General features: G+C 35.6%; 1 protein-coding gene across 4 annotated transcripts in view; it reads left to right on the top strand.

Moving 5' to 3' along the window:
- DIAPH3 (diaphanous-related formin 3) overlaps positions 1-19,923 on the top strand; it is a 519,652-nt gene that overhangs the window by 49,428 nt on the left and 450,301 nt on the right. For 3 of the 4 annotated variants that reach the window (XM_011990882.1, XM_011990884.1, XM_011990883.1), the window contains one exon: positions 8,561-8,737. The exons of the other annotated variant lie outside the window; for it this stretch is intronic. In XM_011990882.1, coding sequence (XP_011846272.1) covers positions 8,561-8,737 — 177 coding nt within the window. The remainder of the gene's footprint in view (positions 1-8,560; positions 8,738-19,923) is intronic. 4 annotated transcript variants of the gene reach the window in all.

Genomic DNA, 19,923 nt, shown 5'->3' with positions numbered 1-19,923 from the left:
TGTTATTTAATGCAATAGTGAAGAACATTTACTGATATATTAAAATTTATTAATATTTTGATAACCTCATTTTACTTTAGTTCTTCATATATATTTTAGACATTTAAAAGTATTCTATGAGGAACTCTGTAATTATCTATTGCTATATAACATTTCTCAAAACTTGGTGGCTTCAAGCAATAATAAACACTTGGTTTCCAAGCCGTTCTTGGATGGTTCTGTTTTGAGGTCTTTCATGAGATTATAATCATCTGTAGCCTTGATGAGGCTGAAATATCCATTTCCAAAGTGGCTCACTCATGACTGGCAAGTGGGTGCTAATTGGTGTGGGGAGGCCTTGGTTCTTCCTTGTGCGGGCAACTCCAAACACTGCTCCATGGCATGACAGCTGGCCTTAGAACACATATTGCATGTTATAACTTATTTTCAAGCAATTTAAGAAATTTTAAGATCATAAATGTGTTTTTCATTTAATAATAAAATACTATGTGAAACCTAAATGTGGACAAAATATTATAAGTAGATAATCAAGTATTTTTTGGTAGGGAGGGAACAGTAAGTTTTCGTCTTTTCGAAGAAGCCTCTGGCTAAAGAACTTCTTATAAATTTCACCAAAATACAAATTAAGAGCCAAAAAAGCCCATTTGTAACATTGAGGAATATTGAAGTCAGAATGCAATTGATGGGATGGTAGGAATTGTTCCTGGATGATAAGTCTGTGGCCTAAAACCGGCCTCGGCTTATCATACCTGAAAGATTGAATGGTTGATTTTTCTCTCCACAATAATACATCTTTGTACCAGTGATGTCACTAGTGTTTAAATGTAAAGACCATGGAAGAGGCAGATATACTGCTTAGCAGTTAACATGTACTATAATTTTCATATCAGCATCACAAGTTCCCTGTTGTACTCCCATTCCAAAGCCCCTCTTAAGGTACTTTTCCCCACTCTAGAATGAATCATTCATTCCTGTTGCTAGTTCACTTGGCTTATTATCTTGGGGGCATTTAAAATATTGTACCTTAAATTATGATCCTTTATTGTATATTTTTCTCTCAAATGGTGAGCGTCTACAGGGATGGTAACTATGTTTTATATATTTTATCATCTAGTAATTGCTCATTCATTCATACCTTCAGCAAGTATTAATTGACTGACTGCTAACTATCAGGTACTGTGCTATAGGCTGCATATACAACGTCACTATAATAGTTATCTGTTGGTATGTAACAAGTTGACCCAAAACTTAGTGACTTAAAATAGCAAACATTTATCATTTCATACCACTTCTGTGTGTCAGGAATTTGGTAGTTGCTTAGCTGGGTGGTTCTGGGTTGGGGTCTGCCTTGAGTTTGCAGTAAAAATGTTGGCTGGAGCTACGGTCATGTGAAGGCTTGACTGGGACTTTCAAGATGGCTCACTCACATGGCTGTTAGCAAGAAACCTGTTTATCTTTTGGCAGAAGCCCTCAGTTCTTTGTCACGTTCTTTGCCTCCCTTCAGGAGTTCTTGAGTGTTCTCATGATCTGGTAGCTGGCATATTCCAGAGTGAGTGATCCAAGAAGGAGCAAAACAAAAGCTGTAAAGTCTTTTATGATCTAGTCTTGAAAATTGCACTCCCTAATTTCCACAATATCTATGGATTACATAAATCAGGATCACTGGCGCCATCTTAGAGACGGGCTGCCACAGTGATTAAAACAGTTGATGGTTTGTCTAGCATGGCTCTTACATTTTAGTTGGAAAGAGACAGAGTTAAAATTACGAAATAAATGAGATAATTATAGATTTTCGTAAGTCATATGAAAGGACATAGGAAGAGAATGTACTGTGTGTTGTGATGGAGAAGGGGTGGGTACATGCGCTACTTTAGATAAAGTGGGTCAGGGAAGGCATTTCAGCCTTTTAAATCCAAAGACGAGAGTGAATAGCACTTTTATTTCCTGTTAACACCTCTCTGTAATAGGTACTATCATGGGAGGTTTCAGTAGCTTAGTTATGATAACACAGTAAGCAAGTGGCTGGGCAGGATTCTGAAGTCAGACTCCAAGAGCCTTGCTTGTTTTTAATCAGCAAGTTCCGAGGTTAGTAATAAAGTTAACTAAAGAGCCAAGCTATGTTAGCTGTTAGGTTTTTGCCCCCTCTTTAAGCATAGTGTAAGACTGCATGAAAATAGAGAATTTCAAGCAATATATTTTATTCTGTATTTCAGGTATGTATTTGGATAGAATTGATTCTATAATGAAAAGGAATTTTTGTTTCCTTAATAATTCTCCTGGATTTCGTGAAAATTTCTACTCCCTTTTGGGTTCTAATGAAGTATATTTATGATCATATGTAGTTTTTTCATACTTGTGAAATTGTAAGATGACTAATTATAATATTTTCCTTTTATTTTAAATAAAAAAATCACTTCCCTTGTTGTTTAAAGTGTTGTAATACTGAAAACCTCAAACACCGAGTTTTCACTTTTACAGTGATATACTATAGCTAAAAATTCAGATAGATTTTTCGAACCTTTTTTTTGGTTAATTTTTTTTAAACTGTCATTACTGATTATCAGTGTGATTACTCAGTATGAGATAATACTCAGTAGGGTGCTCATTTAACTTCCCCTGAAGATAAGTGATATTAATTTATAAAACTTAGTATAACCCAGACACAGTCAAAGCCATATTAATTAAGTGTGGTGTACCATCTCCAAATTGGCATTATAACAGAATTTCCTCAGTCTTGCATGTGTTTAATTCTTCAACAACGGCAAATTGTTTTATACTTCACCTCTCTGGCTTGTGTTTCTTGCTCAACTTTAAGAGAAGAATTTTGTATAAAATTATGAAAATTTTACATGAAATAGGAAGTGCACAAACTGTAATACACACACATACACAACCCTCAGCCAAATTGCCAAATACAAGATAACCAAGTTACGGTCAATATTAGGGGGATTCCTGTCATATTTTTATGTAAAAAGTATTTTTAGAGTTTGCTCAAGTGTTCTATTGTGCCTTGGTTTAAGCAAATTGTGTGTGCAATTTAATCAAAGATAGATTGAGTGATTTTTCCATGTGTGAATGGAGTCATAGTAACCTCTCTTTTTAAAAATGAAACTTATTTTAAAACATGTAAAATGATTTGATAGTAAAGCTCACTTTGCACCTAGCTTTGTAATAGTGCCCAGATTTTGTAGAATCTGCCTGGAGTGCTCAATAGTGCATGGAGTGCTTTTACTTTTAGCCTGAGATATTCACTAGTTGCTATTCCAGTATAGGAGGAAGTTTCAAGTTGCTATTCAAGTTGCTATTCCAGTATAGGAAGAAGGATTGTACTTACTTTTCTTTTATGTTTCTTTCCTTATTTTTTTCTTTTATCCCTTTTCTAGGAAAAGGAATAAAAGCATTATATTGAAAATGTGAAATACTGGTTGATCCTTTTGTATCTCATATTACTATTTTGCCCATTATGGATTTAGATGCTAGAAGAAGGGAGTGCTATTTTTTTCCTGTCTCGCTTTCATCCGTCTATCCTAGTGGTAGTGTACAAATCTATTTTTCCATTTGGGTAAAATTTATCTTTTTCCCAGAGTTTTAGGTGCTAAACTTATGGGATAGGTGTGATAATTATATTTTATTATTAATATTATTACCTTTACAAATTATGTTATTGGTACAAGTATGGTTTTATTAGCTTTACTCTTGAAAACATTAGGGGCCGATTTTTTTCCTTTGTCCTATTTTTGCGCTCAATACTATGAAATTGTTAGGTACAAAAGTGTTTTGGAACTTGTTCTTTTATTATAATCTACTGTAAGGATTAAACAAATGTATTCAACCTAATGCTGCATTTCAAGCTCTTAGCCTGGTGCTCTTCATATAGAAAAGGCTCAGTAAATATTAGTAAAAATCTTGTTAATTTTTATGACTTTTAAGGATTCTTTTTAAAAAAAGTTTTGGTTTTTGGTGAAAATTAAGATTTTATGTCTTCTATCACTGTTAGAACCATTAGGTTATGCATTTTCAAATTAGCTTGTGAAGTGCTTAAGCTTATTATTCCCATTTATTGACATGTTTACATTTATAATATTGATGTTGCATTAATGAAGTTTTGCTTAATTTCACTTCATTATAAGTTTGGCATATTAATTAAGCTACACTGGATTTTTTTGGGGGGTGTGTGTGTATGTAAAGAGCCAGGATAGTTTCTGTGCTTAGGAATTGATATTATCTGCACAGAAATGATGGCAATGAAGTAGTGACTTGGGAGATAAGTAACCAGTCCCATTTCCTAAAACAGTTTTTTTGGTTTCTCTCAGTTTTTTTTTTTTAAAACATCAATAATGAGGGTACAAATGTACACAGGGATAGTATCTTCTGGACATATATTCATGCGGAGACAGTTTTATTTTTCTGAGTTATTCCAGAGTAGGAAATGCTTATGGTGGTGGGTTAGATGCCACTCTTTTTTGCTATTATAATACATTTCACATACCTCCTACATTTTCTGTATAGCTATATAATTACCTGTTTATGTGCTTGTCTCCTCCACTTGATAATTATTTAAGGTAAGTCTTATAAAGGCTTATTTATCTTTGTATCACCAACGTCTAATAGACAACTGTTGATTGCTCTTCATTTCTTTTTGTAGATCTGGGATTTCATCCCAGAACAAGTTAAGAAAAAGTTATATATGTATCACTTCCCTACAGCCTGAAAAACTTCTTTTACACTTTTTGTAGTACAGGTCTGCTGGAGACAGATTATCTCCGTTTTTGTCTGAAAGTGTGTTTCTTTTGTTTCTACTTATGAAAAGTAGTTTCACTGTATATGGAATCCCAGGATAACACTACAGTTGATCCTGGAACAGCATTGATTTGAACTGCACAGCTCCCCTTACACACAGGTTTTTTTTCAAAGAAATATATTGGAGATATTTCAAGATTTTCAATAATTTGAAAAAACTTGCAGACAAACTGATTAGAAATATCGAAAAAAGAAAAAGTTCTGTATGTCTTGAATATATTTAAATAGTAGTCTATTTTCTCACTTAATACCGTAAAACATTTACAAATCTATTATAAAAAAGTTAAAATTAATCAAAACTTATACGCACAAACATGAACTAAAGATGGTGCCATTTGCAGTCAAGAGAAATGTGAACAAATGTAAAGATGCAGTATTGAACTATAACTTTATGAAATTAACTGTAGCGCACACTATATTACTCTGTTAATGTTGTAGTCACCTCTGGTTGCTATTCCGGTGAGCTCAAGTGTGTTGAGTATCTACTTAAAATGTCATGTGACACTAATCACCTCCACTTGAGCAGTTAATCTCTCCAGTAAATTGCGTATTTCAGTAAAAACTGATCTCTTGCAGTTCTTGAGTATTTTTCATCATGTTTAGGGCAATACCGTAAACCCTGAGTAACACCATGGGACCCATACAAAGTGCCACTAGTGATGCTTGAAGTGCTCCCAAGAATCAGAGAAAACTCATAACATTACAAGAAAAAGGTGAATTGCTCGATACGTGAATTGTATAGATTGAGGTCTGTAGCTGCGTTGGTCACCATTTCAGGAGACAATTCATCTTGTAAACATATGATGTAAACTTACAGTATTGATAAATATAGTACAGTATTGTGAATGTATTTTCTTTCTTTTTAATAAAATTCTGTTTTCTCTAACTTATTATAAGAATACAGTAAATACATTTAACATACAACAATGTATTAATTGACTGTTTATGTTATTGGCAAGGTTTCCAGTTAACAGGAGCATATAAGTAGTTAAGTTTTTCTGGGGAGTCAAAAGTTATATGTGGACTTTGACTGCCCTAATCCCTGTGTTGTTCAAGAGTCAACCCTACCTTTCTTTCAGCACTTTAAAGATGCCATTCCATTATCTTTTGCCACCATTGTTTCTGGTGAGAAATTAGCTGTCATATCATTTTTTTTCTTGTGTATATAATGTATTTTTATTTCTCTGGCTGTACTTTTATGGTTTGCTGTTTATTTTTAACTTTCAGCAGTTTGACCACGAAGTGCTTAGGGGTATGTAGGGGTGTGTGTGTGTGTGTGTGTGTGTGTGTCTGTGTGTGTGTCTTTTGTATTCTTTTTGGGTTTTGCTGAGCTTCTTGGATCTGTGAATTGAGTTATACATATATATATATTTAATCAATTTTGGAAAATTCTTAGTCATATCTTCTGAAATATTTCTTCTGTACCATTTCCACTCTCTCTTCTGCTTCTGGACCCCAGTTACACTTGTGTTACAACATCTGATGTTGTATCACAGATCATACTCATTTTTTTTTCTATCTCATTATTTTGTTTGTGTTTGAGTTTGGAACTTTCTATCAATCTGGGTTTAGGTTCACTGATTCTTCCTCAGCTTTCCAGGTGACTGTTAAGCTCATCTAAGAAAATCTTCATTTCTGATCTATTTTTTATTTCTAATTCATCCTTTTTTTAAAAAAAATAGTTTCTGTGACTTTGCTGCTGCAATTATTCATCTCATGTGTAATGTCTACTCTTCATTATATCCTTTCAGGAAAAAATTGCCAATTTTAGGGTTAACGTAGAGTTCTCTTTTTGTTTTGAGTTCTACTTCTGGCTATTTCTTCAGGAAATCTCTTTGACCAGGCTTTGCCCCAGCCTTTAGATGGCATTATGACATGCTCTTTGAAAGTCCAGAATGTGTCATGGGGATTTCTCTCCATTCTTTTGCCTAGTCTGTGGCCTTTGGAGGGCACCTGTTTGCATATGCCTTATGGAGTATTCATACAGCTTTCCTGTTCTGCTCCGAACCGTTGGCTTACTACCCCATTCAGTTGGTGAAGACTAGGGGAAAGAATTGGTAGGTGGGTATAGACTTGCCAAATGGCTTGGGCTTCATGTGGGGCTCCTTGAAATTCTAATGCCAGCACCCATGCAGCTATCAATATTTCCTTAAAAATTTGGCTGGCTTTTCTTTACCCTTGTTTAACTTATTCTTCTTCCTCAACTGTTTGTCAGGGATAAGAGCATCTTGTTGTTTTCTGGTATTTGATCCTTGTAAGTTTCTTTGGGTCCTCAATTTTCTGTTGGGTTGATAACAGCAGCAAGTATAACTTTATATGTTTTCTGGTTTGTTTTGGTCATTAGAATGAGAGCAGTGGTGTTTTTTTTGACAACTTTCTAAATCCTACAGGAAGCTGTCGTATTCTTAGTACTTTAATGTTTAAGTGATGTTAGGTGGACCATGGGTGAGTGCAGTACATAGTATTTTTCATAGACATTATCTTCACAGTAAATTTAGAAACCTGTTTCGAAAGATAATACTTACCTTTATGTCTCATTATTTGAAGAAATCCTATTTCTTTAGTGAATTGAGTAAACAATACTGTGACTTAATTGTCCTTTTAAATTGAGACTTTGAGGTATCAGGTGTTTTTAATGGCTATACTAGCTCTGTCCATTAAAACTTTTTACAATGATGGAGATGTTCTATATGCATTAGTATGCTGGCCACAAGCCACATGTGGCTCTTGAGCACTTGAAATGTAGGCTAGTTCAATGAAGGAACTGAATTTTTAATATCATTCAATTTAATTTAATAATCATACATAGCTAGTGGTTACCATAATGAATAGTACAGGTTTATATACAGTATATGTGGTGAGAACAGTAGCTTAAAATGTATACAGCAATGATGAAAAACTCATGGAATCACTGTGCTGTTTGAGTATACTTCTATTCTTGATGCCTGGTTCAGCTTAAGACTTTTTTGCATTTTTGATTGTTGAAACATTTTATGACTCATGAAATGTATGAGTCTGGGTTCTTTGTGAGCAGTAGAACTTGTGAAATTCAAACAATTTTGAATAAATGAATTATTAGCTTTGTAAACGAATATCTATGCTTTTTTGAAATGTCAGTAAGCTATTTGATTATCTAGTTATAGAAGAAATCTAATTGCAACAAAAATCTAGCTTATTTCTTAAGGCCTTAACCATTCTGCCGTGTAGATATTCAAGAAGTTTACATACTGACCAGCCTGAACAAAGATAAATAGTTTATCAGGCCAATAAACTATGAAGATAATTCAATTCCTAAAAATTCCTAAATCATGTTCCCCTCCCACCCCCACTCCAAGAGACAGTATGCATTATGGAAAGGGCAATAGGCAAAGGGGCCAGGAAGGGGTGGGGGATGGGACACTGAGTACTAGTTTGGGACCAACCCTAAATTAAGTAATCTTCTTTCTAAACTGCTTAATTTACTAATATATAAAGCAAAGGTCACCTGTCATTAGAATCTCAAATCTATGTGAGGTTTTAAGATTAGAAGGACTCTTTCAGTGTTGTCTGAGCTCTCTTCAATCTTTAGATAGAACGGTTACTGAAAAATTTTCACCACTCTTTATTATTATTTTTAATTTTAAATATTCCAATGCTGAATGCCTCCTGATGAAATCACAGTGATAACGTGATTGGCCCTCTTTGTTTTTCTCATTTTTGAGATGAGATAAATGTTGGGAAAGGAAATACTTAACGTGTGTCATTCTGTCTTTCTTTGTAGCTGGACAAATTTGCCAGCCTAAGAATTCCAGGGAGCAAGAAAGAGAGACCTCCATTTCCCAACCTGAAGATGACATTTGCAAGCAGTGATTGCTCAGCGGCACCTTTAGAGATGATGGAGAACTTTCCAAAGCCATTGTCAGAGAGTGAACTCTTAGAACTTTTTGAAAAAATGATGGTAAGAATTTGATTCTTTAGGAAATGTTTGAGGAAAAAGCCTTAGCTTTTGCTCATGTTAATGGAACTCTAAGCATTTTTGGTAGTCATATTCCATGGGCTAATTTCTGATGTCACTTAAGATAGCACTTTGGCCACAAAGAGTTTTTGGATTACAAAAATACGAAATCTGAAGAAAAACAACCTACCAGGTTTTGGTTTCGCAGAGAGTATGTAAAAACAAATACTCCAAAGTATCGAATGGTATATTTTTGTCTTGAGTAGATTATCTAAGTCAGCGGTCCCCATCCTTTTTGGCACCAGGGACTGATTTTATGGAAGACAATTTTTCCATGAGCGTTTTGGGGGTGGTGGAGATGATTTTGGGATGAAACTGTTCCACCTCACATCATCAGGCATTAGTTAGATTCTCATAAGGAGCATGCACAATTCACCATGGAGTCTGTGTTCCTATGAGAATCTAATGCCACTGCTGATTTGACAGGAGGCGGAGCTCAGCCGGTAATGCTGGCTGGCCTGCTGCTCACCTCCTGCTGTGTGGCCCAGTTCCTAATGGGGTTGGGGATCCCTGACCTAAGTGGTCTGAGTCCAGTCCATGTTAAAATGATAGTCACTGTGCTCTACTGTTTTCTTTGTTATGAGCTGGATCTTAGACCTGACTTGTTCTATTCTTTCCTTAGTTTTTAGGATAACCAGGTTCTTTATGCAACATTTATGTCTGTAGAGACTTGAACTCACCTTTAAGTCTTTTTCTGGGTGCCTAACCTTTTTCTGGTTAGCCTTTGTCTCTGTTAATGAGGCTTATATGAAGAGAACTCTCTTCAGTACTATCTTTGAGGACTCAAGATCGTCAAGTGCTGTTTTCTCCCATCCACGTGCTATATATCGAACCACTCACGTAAGTTATCCATCCATGAGATTCCAGGATGGCACTTTTATGGTTCACTTGTGGCTACTAGGTTAAAAAATTTCATCATAATTGTTGCTGCCATCTGAGTAAGTGGACTAAGTAGCCCATTGATGTTAAATATTTATGGAAGCCACATTTTATTTCCAGAAGTTAAAAGTACAACTACGTAGGAAGTACCGAATATAGTTTATGCTAGTTTTCTGTTACTCTTAGCTGGGAGGGGGCTAATACTATAAATTTTAATATTATTTAGAGGTCAGATGAATATCAGCATTTTTGAAATATTTACAGAATACTTTTTAAAATAACTGGGCCACATCACTTTTTCATCCTTAAGCAGGTCTACCTATTGGCATTAGATTTCGGTGATCAAATCCTCACTGGAGTAACTCAGCAGAAATAAAATGAAATTGTTGCCTTCTCAGGGCTGTCCAGTTTGCTAAGGGACAAGATAGTTACAATGAAGGCCTTTTTAAAAAATAAGGAACAGATTCTTTCTTTCCCTTACTGATTCCTTCAGTATATTACAATACTCTGCAGGGAAAACTTGCTGTTGATTCTGAAGCTGAAAGGCTTTTGAAGGGTATTTTTGCCTTCTTTAAATGTGGATTAGGATATTTTTCAAACTTCTCAGCATACCATATTTTTGACAAATTTAGAGCTATTTCTATGTCTGGAGAATGCTAGATTTAAACTGACTTGATTTGTGGCTTATACATATCTGTTACATTTTTATTAGTAAGAATTCTCTTGAGAAAGCAACATTGAATAATCAGACATGGTAACCTTTTGGCATTTGTACCTACAGAGGCTTTATACCATTTAAAGTTTGCATCTAGGTTCTTTGCTTTGGCATTGTGCAATTTTTAAAATGATTGTTCTTATTTATCATTATCAAAGGTATTTAGTAATTTTTACATGAAGTAACAACTTTGTTTTGAAGAACACCTCTTTTCCCTCCTCAAGACAGTCCTTTGAAAGACTGTGCTGACTTGATTATTTAATGAATGTGAAGTACAGTGTAATAACTTCAACATTTGTATTCATTTCACTTGGGAAATTGATTTACTTCATCTCTGGGTAATAGTTTAGTTTCCGTGTGCATTCTTAAAAGTGGTGTTGAATTTTTAGTTATACCTAAAGGCTTTTTCCCCTGTTTGTCTTTAGGTGAAAGCTGAAATTCTAGCTCAAAGCCCATATTGGTTTCTGTATGACCATTAGATATGTGAAATAGTTGTGTTCGTCACTGCATTTATAACTTACTTGTCTAAAGTCAATTTCAGTGATTACTCCAGAACTCTTAGATACTTGTAAGTAGTTTTTTTTGAACGAGGTGAACATATCGGTATAAGTTGGAAGTGGCTAGTTTATTCCAGCTGTTGAACAACCTTTAAATCAGCCCTCTCAGCTTATTTTTCTTCTGACCCTGGTTAAAAGTCCCAGGTGGGTTCCAGATATTTTCTGTTGATTTCAGATAATAAAAATCCTAGCTTAATATAAATTAATTTTCACCCAAAGAAAGCTGCTCCTTTTCTCCTGTTCAAGTTTGTTCCATTTCTAGTCTCCGGTAGGGGCAATTATTGGGGATGTGGTTGGCCTCTTCTGTTTCTCCATCTTGCTTTTCCATTCTTCCCTATTCTCTGGGCTGAATCTGTCTCTTCTAAGATTAGATTGGGGTAGGGGGAGGGAAGGAATGAGCACTTGCTGGCCTAAGGTATCTATTGGTACCCTAGAGTGTTGTATTAGTTTCCTATTGCTGCTGTAACAAATTACCATGGACTTTTTGTTTAAAGCAACACAGATTTATTATAGTTCTGTAAGTGAGAAATCCTGGTCGGCTTGACTGGTTCTGTGGCAGTCACACACCATGTGAAAGAAGTGTGTGTCACTGTGGCACACACTTGTTTACTTTACTTTTCCTAATTTTCCTTCTCTCTGGCCAGTTTTTTCCAGTTTACTCTCCATATCCCCTCTTCTATATGTTCTTTTACTTCCTCTGGGTGTTGCCTCTGCCTCTCAGTCTTATCTTTATACACTTGAGTTTTCTGCGCACTCCTTTTGGGGGACTGGAGCCCTTTCATGTTGTAGAATATCTTTTATATTGTGACACCTTGGTATGTCTTCTACAGAAGAGCAGTTATAATCCAGCTTTCTAAAAGATGCTGAACCTCAGCACATCAGAAAGTGAACTCATCATATTAAATACACCCCCCCGACACACCCACCCACCCACTCACCAAAATTTCTGCTTCACTCTTAATTTCCTATCTCAAAAGTCCCCACTGAAGTCATACTTGGGAGTCATACTTGATCTCATTAAGGCATCGGTCATATCCATTTACTTCTCTATCCTCTTTAGCTCTTAATTTTATTTCCCCCCTGCTTTAGTTCAAGCTTTCATGTCCTCTTATCTAGGATATTGCAATGTTCTCTGCCATTTATCTCCCTTTCTGCCTCTGTTAGAGAATTCTTATACTTCATTTTTGTATTTTTTTTTTTTTTGAGATGGAGTCTTGCTGTTTCACCCAGGCTGGAGTGCAGTGGCACAATCTTGGCTTATTGCATCCTCTGCCGCCTGGGTTCAAGCAATCCCTGCTTCAACCTCCTGAGTAGCGGGGACTACAGGCACACACCACCATGCCAGCTAATTTTTGTATTTTTGGTCGAGATGGGGTTTCACCATGTTGGCCAGGCTGGTCTCGAACTCCTGACCTCACGTGATCCACTCGCCTTGGCCTCCCAAAGTGCTGGGATTATAGATGTGAGCCACCGCACCTGGCCTTATACATACTTTAAGTCTTAGTTCAAGCATGACTCTAGTTATCTTCGCATGTGCTCTCTGAGTTACGGATCCCTTAAATCTGCTTCTCAGAACTGCTTGTGTATGAGTCCATTGTGAAATACATTCTTTTTTTACTTTTCGTTTTTCAGATATCTGTCTTCCCATTGGATTAAATCCATGCAGTATCATCCATTGGTTTATCATACCAAACAAATGTCTGTTAAGTGCAGCTTCCTAACTTAGATTTCTAGGATACTATATTTCTCTTCACCTTAGACACTATACCTAGATGGAGATTAGCTTTAATTGCTAGTCAGCCCAATAACACAAAAATATTAAAATAACGAAAGGAAGATAGCTTTTTTCATGCATTCTACCTTTTCTTATTTTCACTATCAGTTGAGAGAATGAAAGCTGTGCAAGAAAGCTCATCTATCAGGATGCTATCATTAACAGGCATTAAATGAGTGCCAGTGATATCAAAATCATTCTGACAAAAATCATTTTAATTCTGGACTTCCTGTCTAGAATTGTTGTAACTGTAGGAAAAATGACCTGATAAAATTGCACAAAGTACTTAAGTATGAATAGTGATGTTCTATTTTTTTATTGGGAAGATGTTTATCGGGCTTTTTTGTAATGTAGGAGAAAGCACATTTATAAAATGCCATCATCATCTCTTAAGCATATGTTTGAAGTATGTCCTGGTAGTAAGAACTTAGATGACCTACTGTCTAATACATATATTGGCTTTTCAGTGTGGGAAACCTGGTTTGGATAATACCAAAGACATTCATATTTGACTTTGAAACAATTTTCCGTGTATAACATAGAGTGGAATCTAATTTTGTCCCGCAGTGTTTTTTTTAATTATACAGTATTTCAGGCATACAAAAAATGTAGAACATAATATTAAAAATACAACCACAGGTATAATTGAACTCCCTTTTGTAATTCTTCTAATTTCCGCTTTTATCTTCTTTTCTTCCCTGAGGTGAACAGTACCCTGAATCCAATAGTTTTGGTCCCATACATTAAAGAAACTTTCCTTTTTTTGTTTTTTTTTTTTTTTTTCTGTATAAGAATACAGTTGTATGGAACAAAACCTTTTTTCTTCTTAGATATTTGATGGTAAATTGCTGATTCAATGCCCCACAATCCTCTAATACTTTAGTGTATATTTTCTACAAGTAAGGATTTCCTTCTATATAACCACAATACAACTACCAAAATCAGAAAGTTAACACTAATCAATTTCTACCTCAGACACTATTAAAGTTTTATCAATAGTATCAATATGCTCTTTATAGCAAAAGAATCTAGTTCAGAATCATATGTTGCATTCAGTTACGTTTTTAAAATCTTCTTCAGTCTGGAATATTTCCTATGTTTCCTTGTATTTTATGAATTTGACAGTTTTGAAGATTGCAGGCTGGTTGATTTGTAGAACATCCCGGTTTGCATTAGTATTAGACTTTTTAAGTTTTGCAAGTAAACAAATGTAAACAGGATATCTCATACTTTAAAGATTTATATTTTTCTGATTATAAATGTATCTGAACATCTTTTCACATGCTTATTGGCCCTTTGGTTTACTCTTCTGTGAATTTCCTGTTTATATTTTTGCCCATTTTGTTGTTTGAGATTTCCATCTTTTTCATATTGATTTGTAGAATTTCCCATATAGCCAGAATAATACTCATGTGTTCAGTTTTTAGGTGTTGCAAATATCTTGTCCTAGTCTGAATCTTGTCTTTTTACTTTTGTTAGTGGGGAAGGGGAGCTGAAGTACAAAAATGTAAAATTGTGGTCAAATTTATCAAGCTTTTTATGGTTTGTCCTTTTTGTATATTATTGAAGAAATCTATCCTGACATCATAAATCCATTCTCCTATATTTTCATTTAAAATTATTAGAAATATATATCTCTATGCCTGATGTGAGAGGTGGATCCAATTTTTTTCCACATAGTTTTCCCAGCAGCATTTATTTGGATAGTTCATTCTCTTTTATGATTTGTAATATCTCTAGTGTTACAGATCAAGTTTTTGCACATGTGGGTTTGTTTCTGACGTTTGATTTTTGCCCATCAGTTGGTTTGTCTAATTCTGCATTTATGTCTGTTGTCTTAGTCACTGCAACTGTATAATAAACCTTAATATCTAAGAGCCCTTTTTCCAGAGGAGAAAAGAAGAGCTCAGGTGAACCGATAAAAATCAGATATGACCATGTTCTTTTGATATTTTCGGTATAGAGGTGGGGAAGGTTCATCTTGCTAAGCTTATTCCATATTGCTACTCTTAGGGTACATACTAATGACAATTTTTCTTTCTTTCTTTATTCTCTTTAATTCTTGGTGTTAAAAATTTACGCATAGCTATTATGTTGGTCAAATAAATGAATACCTATTGTGTTGAGTGTGCAAGGAATATCTTAAGGATCAACCAAGAGTCTGAATGAAAAGAAAAACCAACAAAGACCCCTTTGTGTTAATTCTCTTAAGTGTTTATTGACAGCTGTAGATTTCTACCAGCAGCTTATTTCAAGTATTAGTATTCTTTACAAATCTACTTTCCTATATCATGAACATTTTCTATTTCTTACAAACTAAAAACGTATATTAAGGCTTGACTAGATAAAATGAGAGAGGTTCTGTGGGAATGCTTTGTTCTGATTTATTGCTTGTCACTCTTTTCCCTCTCCATTGAGTAGAAATTGAAAAATTCAGGGAAAGGTGGTTTAAAAGCAATCCAAATAATAACCCAGGTATGAAGAGGAAGAGGGAGAGAGTATAGTAGTTCAAGGCAATTATCAAGTTGATTCATGGGTTGTGTTTGTCAGGGGGATAATGTCAATGTTTAGTTTTTTCTTCTAGATCCAGATAAATGAGAAAGTAAATGATTTAGGTGTATTGGATTTTGCCTGGTGGGATTTTTTAGCACCACTAAAATGGTTAGAGGGAGGAATTTTAAAGGGATAAATGTTATGGTAATATTTTAGCATGCTATTTCACCAATTAGGAGCTGTGCAGGCAATTATTTGTGTATACCTGTAAAGGCCTTTTCTCAGTCATGTTTTCTTCTGTAAAAAAGTTGGCCTTAAGAAAAAAGTTGTATCTTAAGTCAAATGACCATTTTATCCTGTATGTAATTTATGAAGAAATTGTCATTTACTTAGAAAAGTTGAAAAACAAATATATGAATAAAGATCCTTTTTCATCACTGGTAGTGGTTTTTTTTTTTTTTTTTGAGATGGAGTCTCGCTCTGTCCAGGCTGGATGGAGTACTGTGGTGCGATCTCAGCTCACTGCAAGCTCCGCCTCCTGGATTCATGCCATTCTCCTGCCTCAGCCTCCCAAGTAGCTGGGACTACAGGTGCCCGCCACCACTCCTGGCTGATTTTTTTTTGTATTTTTAGTAGAGATGGGGTTTCTCCGTGTTAGCCAGGATGGTCTCGATCTCCTGACCTCGCGATCCGCCTGCCTCGGCCTCCCAAAGTGCTGGGATTACAGGCATGAGCCACCGCGCCTGGCCAATCACTGGCAGTGTTCTTATCTGTAGGATTACACAACAGTTGTCTGTGATTGTAGGTGCTTATGCATACGCTTGAACAATTCTGGCAAGGTTACATTCCAAAATAAATTAGAGTTGTGCAGCTTTCTGAATATTCAGCTCACTTCTTGTGTGTTCTGCTAAAATTTACAGTATATGAAAGAAAAGCGATATTTAAATTTCTTATTATCTCATTGTGTGTGTGTGTGTGTGTGTGTGTGTTCGTTGATACTGCATTATGATAAACTGAAATTTGTTTTTCAATTAAGATAGTTTACACTCTTCCCATATTCTCCAGTTAGAATATTTGGCCAAAAAATAGTGTTTATGAGTTCATTATCAGTCTCTGGGTAAATGTCATTCTTTGGCTGCTGTTCTATTAATGAGCTAGCCATCTGACTTTCTTTTAATTTTAATGGGAATTGAGTAATCCAGTGTCTACTGGATAATACGGTGGAATTTCAACCCCACTATTAGTAAAACCAAAAAATATAACTTTTTAATAATCACATTTATGTTAAAAATGATTATTTAAAGGTTTACTGTAAGGACATAGTAAAGCTCATAGGCAAAAGATTTTATAGCTGTTTTAAGCTATTTTATAGCCTCAATGTATTTATAGACAGCTTGAATATAGAAAAGTAGTAATAAAGTTAATTCTAAGTTCCAGGTTCTTGGTAGTATTTATCTTTTAGTTTTCTAATTATGTCTAAACCCAATCTAAGAATAAAATTTATTAAATTGCAGAACTAGATAAGATTCATTTAGTCTGCCCTATTCAACAGTGTATAATGACCCTGAATGAGGTCATGAAATCTTCTGTTTTTTTAATTTGGCACTAAGCCTTTCATGGTAGTAAAAACCTTAGTGTAATGAAAAGCTTGACCATTTGATATTGTGTGATGTCAAAGATGAATTCAAATGTAGTTAAGAACAGAATTACACTTTTAGCACAACTCTGGATAAAATTGTGCTTATATGATGTTGAGCTCTGTCACAAAAGGGGAAATTAGGGGATCATTGTGGACCTCTTAAGATGCTTAACCAATTTGTGGCTTTAATAATATAATGCTAGCAAAACAGAGACTGCTACCAAGAATAATTATGTTGGCTTTAACCCCTAAAACAAAACATAATGTTATTGAAATTAGATGATTCCTGTTGACTTAGTATGAATAAATGTTTGGTTTTGCTATGGCAGTGCTTCCAATTTTTGTCTTCCAACATTATGCTTATTGTTCCATTATAATACTGTATTTCACGTATCCATTTTGTAATGCTAGTCATGCTCTGCCTGTCTGTAGTGTTTTTCCTTTTTGGTTGAATATCCTTCCACCTGACCATCTTCAGCAACTTGCTGCTTGTATATATTCACTTAATTCTGCAAATAGTCAATCATTTTAAATTTAATCTGACTATCCATGGTGTTAACTGTCCTGCTCAACTTGATGTATGTAAATTTAATGAGCATGCTGTCTTGTAAAATCCACAGCCATGAATGAAAATATTGAGTCTAACGTGTGTAATTCAGTTGGAAAAATGTCTGCTCTCTCCTTGCTGTTCTCTGCTTGATTGTGCCTTAGTGCTCCAACAAGTTGCATGTATGTGCACAGGTACTAAATTACATATTTCCCCCCTCTGTTTTTCCAATAAAATGTGAAAAAATATTTATTTGGTACTATTTTTAAAAAATCAGTCTAGTAGGGACTTAGGGTCCCTAAAAGCAGTAGCAAACTGGCAATTTGCTGGTGTGTGGGAACTTCTGACCCCATGCAACTTGTAGGAAGACTCTTTGGGAATGTCTTAAAAGTTGCTTGCTTGACCTGGTTTCCAGGTCAGGGCTGCTGCTGACTAATTTGGTGTCCTTGCGCAAGTTACAAAAGAGGTGTGTGCGTTCATTCTGGATGGACACAGCACCACACAAGGCCACAAGTTTGGAAGTCTGGAAGGGATGATGGAGTGAATCTGGAAGGGACCTTGACCCCATTCATTCCTGAACCAGGTACTGCTTGGCAGGGGTCAGTCGTTATATTGACTCTGTTCTAGGTCACTGAGGTTTAGTGTGGTTCTGCTAGTGTTCCCTGGAAAAGTGGTGGATTTTAGCTTGGCCATCTCTGTGTCAGTGCCACAACCTGAAGATTTCTACCTCCAGAGTTGGAACTTATTCCCATCAGTGTTATCTGAAGATTCTTGAGAATTTTAGGAGCAGCAATTGCTCAGTGTTCTAGTCTGGGGCTGTATCATCTCCAGCTTCAGTTCCATCTCCCAGAAGATTACCTGCATCTCATAGGTTTGTCCTAAAATAGGATGAGCAAATTCTATTTGAGAACTTTTCTGTTATCTTCTTTATTTAGGAAATATTTAAAAAGTGACCATTGTGTTCCATGCACGGTGAAGGAGGCAGCATATATAGAAATATTTCTTTTAAATGTTATCTGTGAGGGAGAAAACAGAGTTACATGTAAAGAGCCAGAATTGAGGGAAGTTTTTTTGTTTATTTTTAATCCATTAAAGATTAACTTGCTTATATATTGATACTCAACCAACTGAGAGAATTTAGTGAAATAAAATAGAAGAGGATAATAGACGTGTAATGCCCTTTTTGGAGGTGGGAGGAAAGGGGATCTCGAGCATAAATGAACAGGAATGTCTTTGGATAGATGCATTGGTTGGGTAGGGAGAGATTAGTGTGCAAATAAAATGGTAAAACAGCAGGAAATGGAATTATAGCTTTCTTTTCATAAAGGGAATTGAAATTTATTTACTGAGAATGATAGGCAGAAGTAGTAGTTTCATAGTTCCTGGAAAATAGCTAAGGTTTGAAATAAGTACCGTATGAAATGTGAAAAGAGAGACTAGTAGGATTTTCCATAAATGTTGTAAGAATTGATGAATCAACAGTGGCCTGCATTGGAAGAAAATGGAAGGATCAAAAAACTGGAGGTTTTTATTGGGGCGAAGAAAAAGGTGGTTTGGGAGTGGGAGAAGTGGCAAGATGGAAGATTGAGGTCAGAGATAAGGATTATGGAGATTCTGATGGTGCCTGTGGCTATGGAGATTCTGATGGTGCCTGTGGCGGAGCAGGTTTTAGATAATGAAAAGGTACAGGTGTGGTCATTAGGACTGTAGCTGAGGACAGTGGAAGTGGAGGTTGCATTGGCGAGGAAGCCAAGGACACTCTAGGGCAGGGGTGCCCAGTCTTTTGGCTTCCCTGAGCCACATTGGAAGAAGAAGACTTGTCTTGGACCACAACTAACATACACTAACACTTTTGATAGCTGATGAACTAAAAAAAAAAAAAAAAAACTCAAAAAAATCTCATAATGTAAAACATTATGAGATTATTAGAAAGTATTCGAATTTGTGTAGGGCCACATTCAAAACTGTCCTGGGTGCGAGCTGGACAAGCTTGCTCTAGGTCCATTGTGGGTAATAGCAAGGTGTGGAATGACAGAGGAATCAACCCAAGTTGATGGCAGTGGACATGTTCAGTTAGATGGTACTAGCCCCAGGGAAATCGGATTTTAGGTGATAACATAGATAAATAATATGGAAATAAGAATGAGGGAGATAAGATAGAACAGAGTTTAAATCTAAATTAAAGAACATGGTCAACTTCCAGAATTTTCCTAAACCTCAGCTCTCTCCTCAATAAAGAGGACATACCTCAAGTTACTGAGGATTAATTAATGCTTATAAATGTTTAGCACAGTGCCTGGCTCAAGAATTTGACCATGTTTTAATATTACAGGAGTACTAGAGGTCTTTGTAAAATGGTTCTGGGAGAATGGGTGAGAAGGTCAGTGCACAGAGGAGGTTTGGAATGAAAATAGGAGGAAATGTAAACAGTTGGAGAAGTTTGTGTTTTGAATGGAATTCTGTTACCTGTGTCTGACCTACTTAACCCTTCCTCTCAGGACCCTTGGATTTGTCTTGATTGTGGT

The sequence above is a fragment of the Mandrillus leucophaeus genome, unplaced genomic scaffold (genome assembly GCF_000951045.1).
Source record: "Mandrillus leucophaeus isolate KB7577 unplaced genomic scaffold, Mleu.le_1.0 Scaffold387, whole genome shotgun sequence".
Taxonomy (NCBI): Eukaryota; Metazoa; Chordata; class Mammalia; order Primates; family Cercopithecidae; genus Mandrillus; species Mandrillus leucophaeus.
This window is presented reverse-complemented; position numbering and strand designations above follow the sequence as displayed.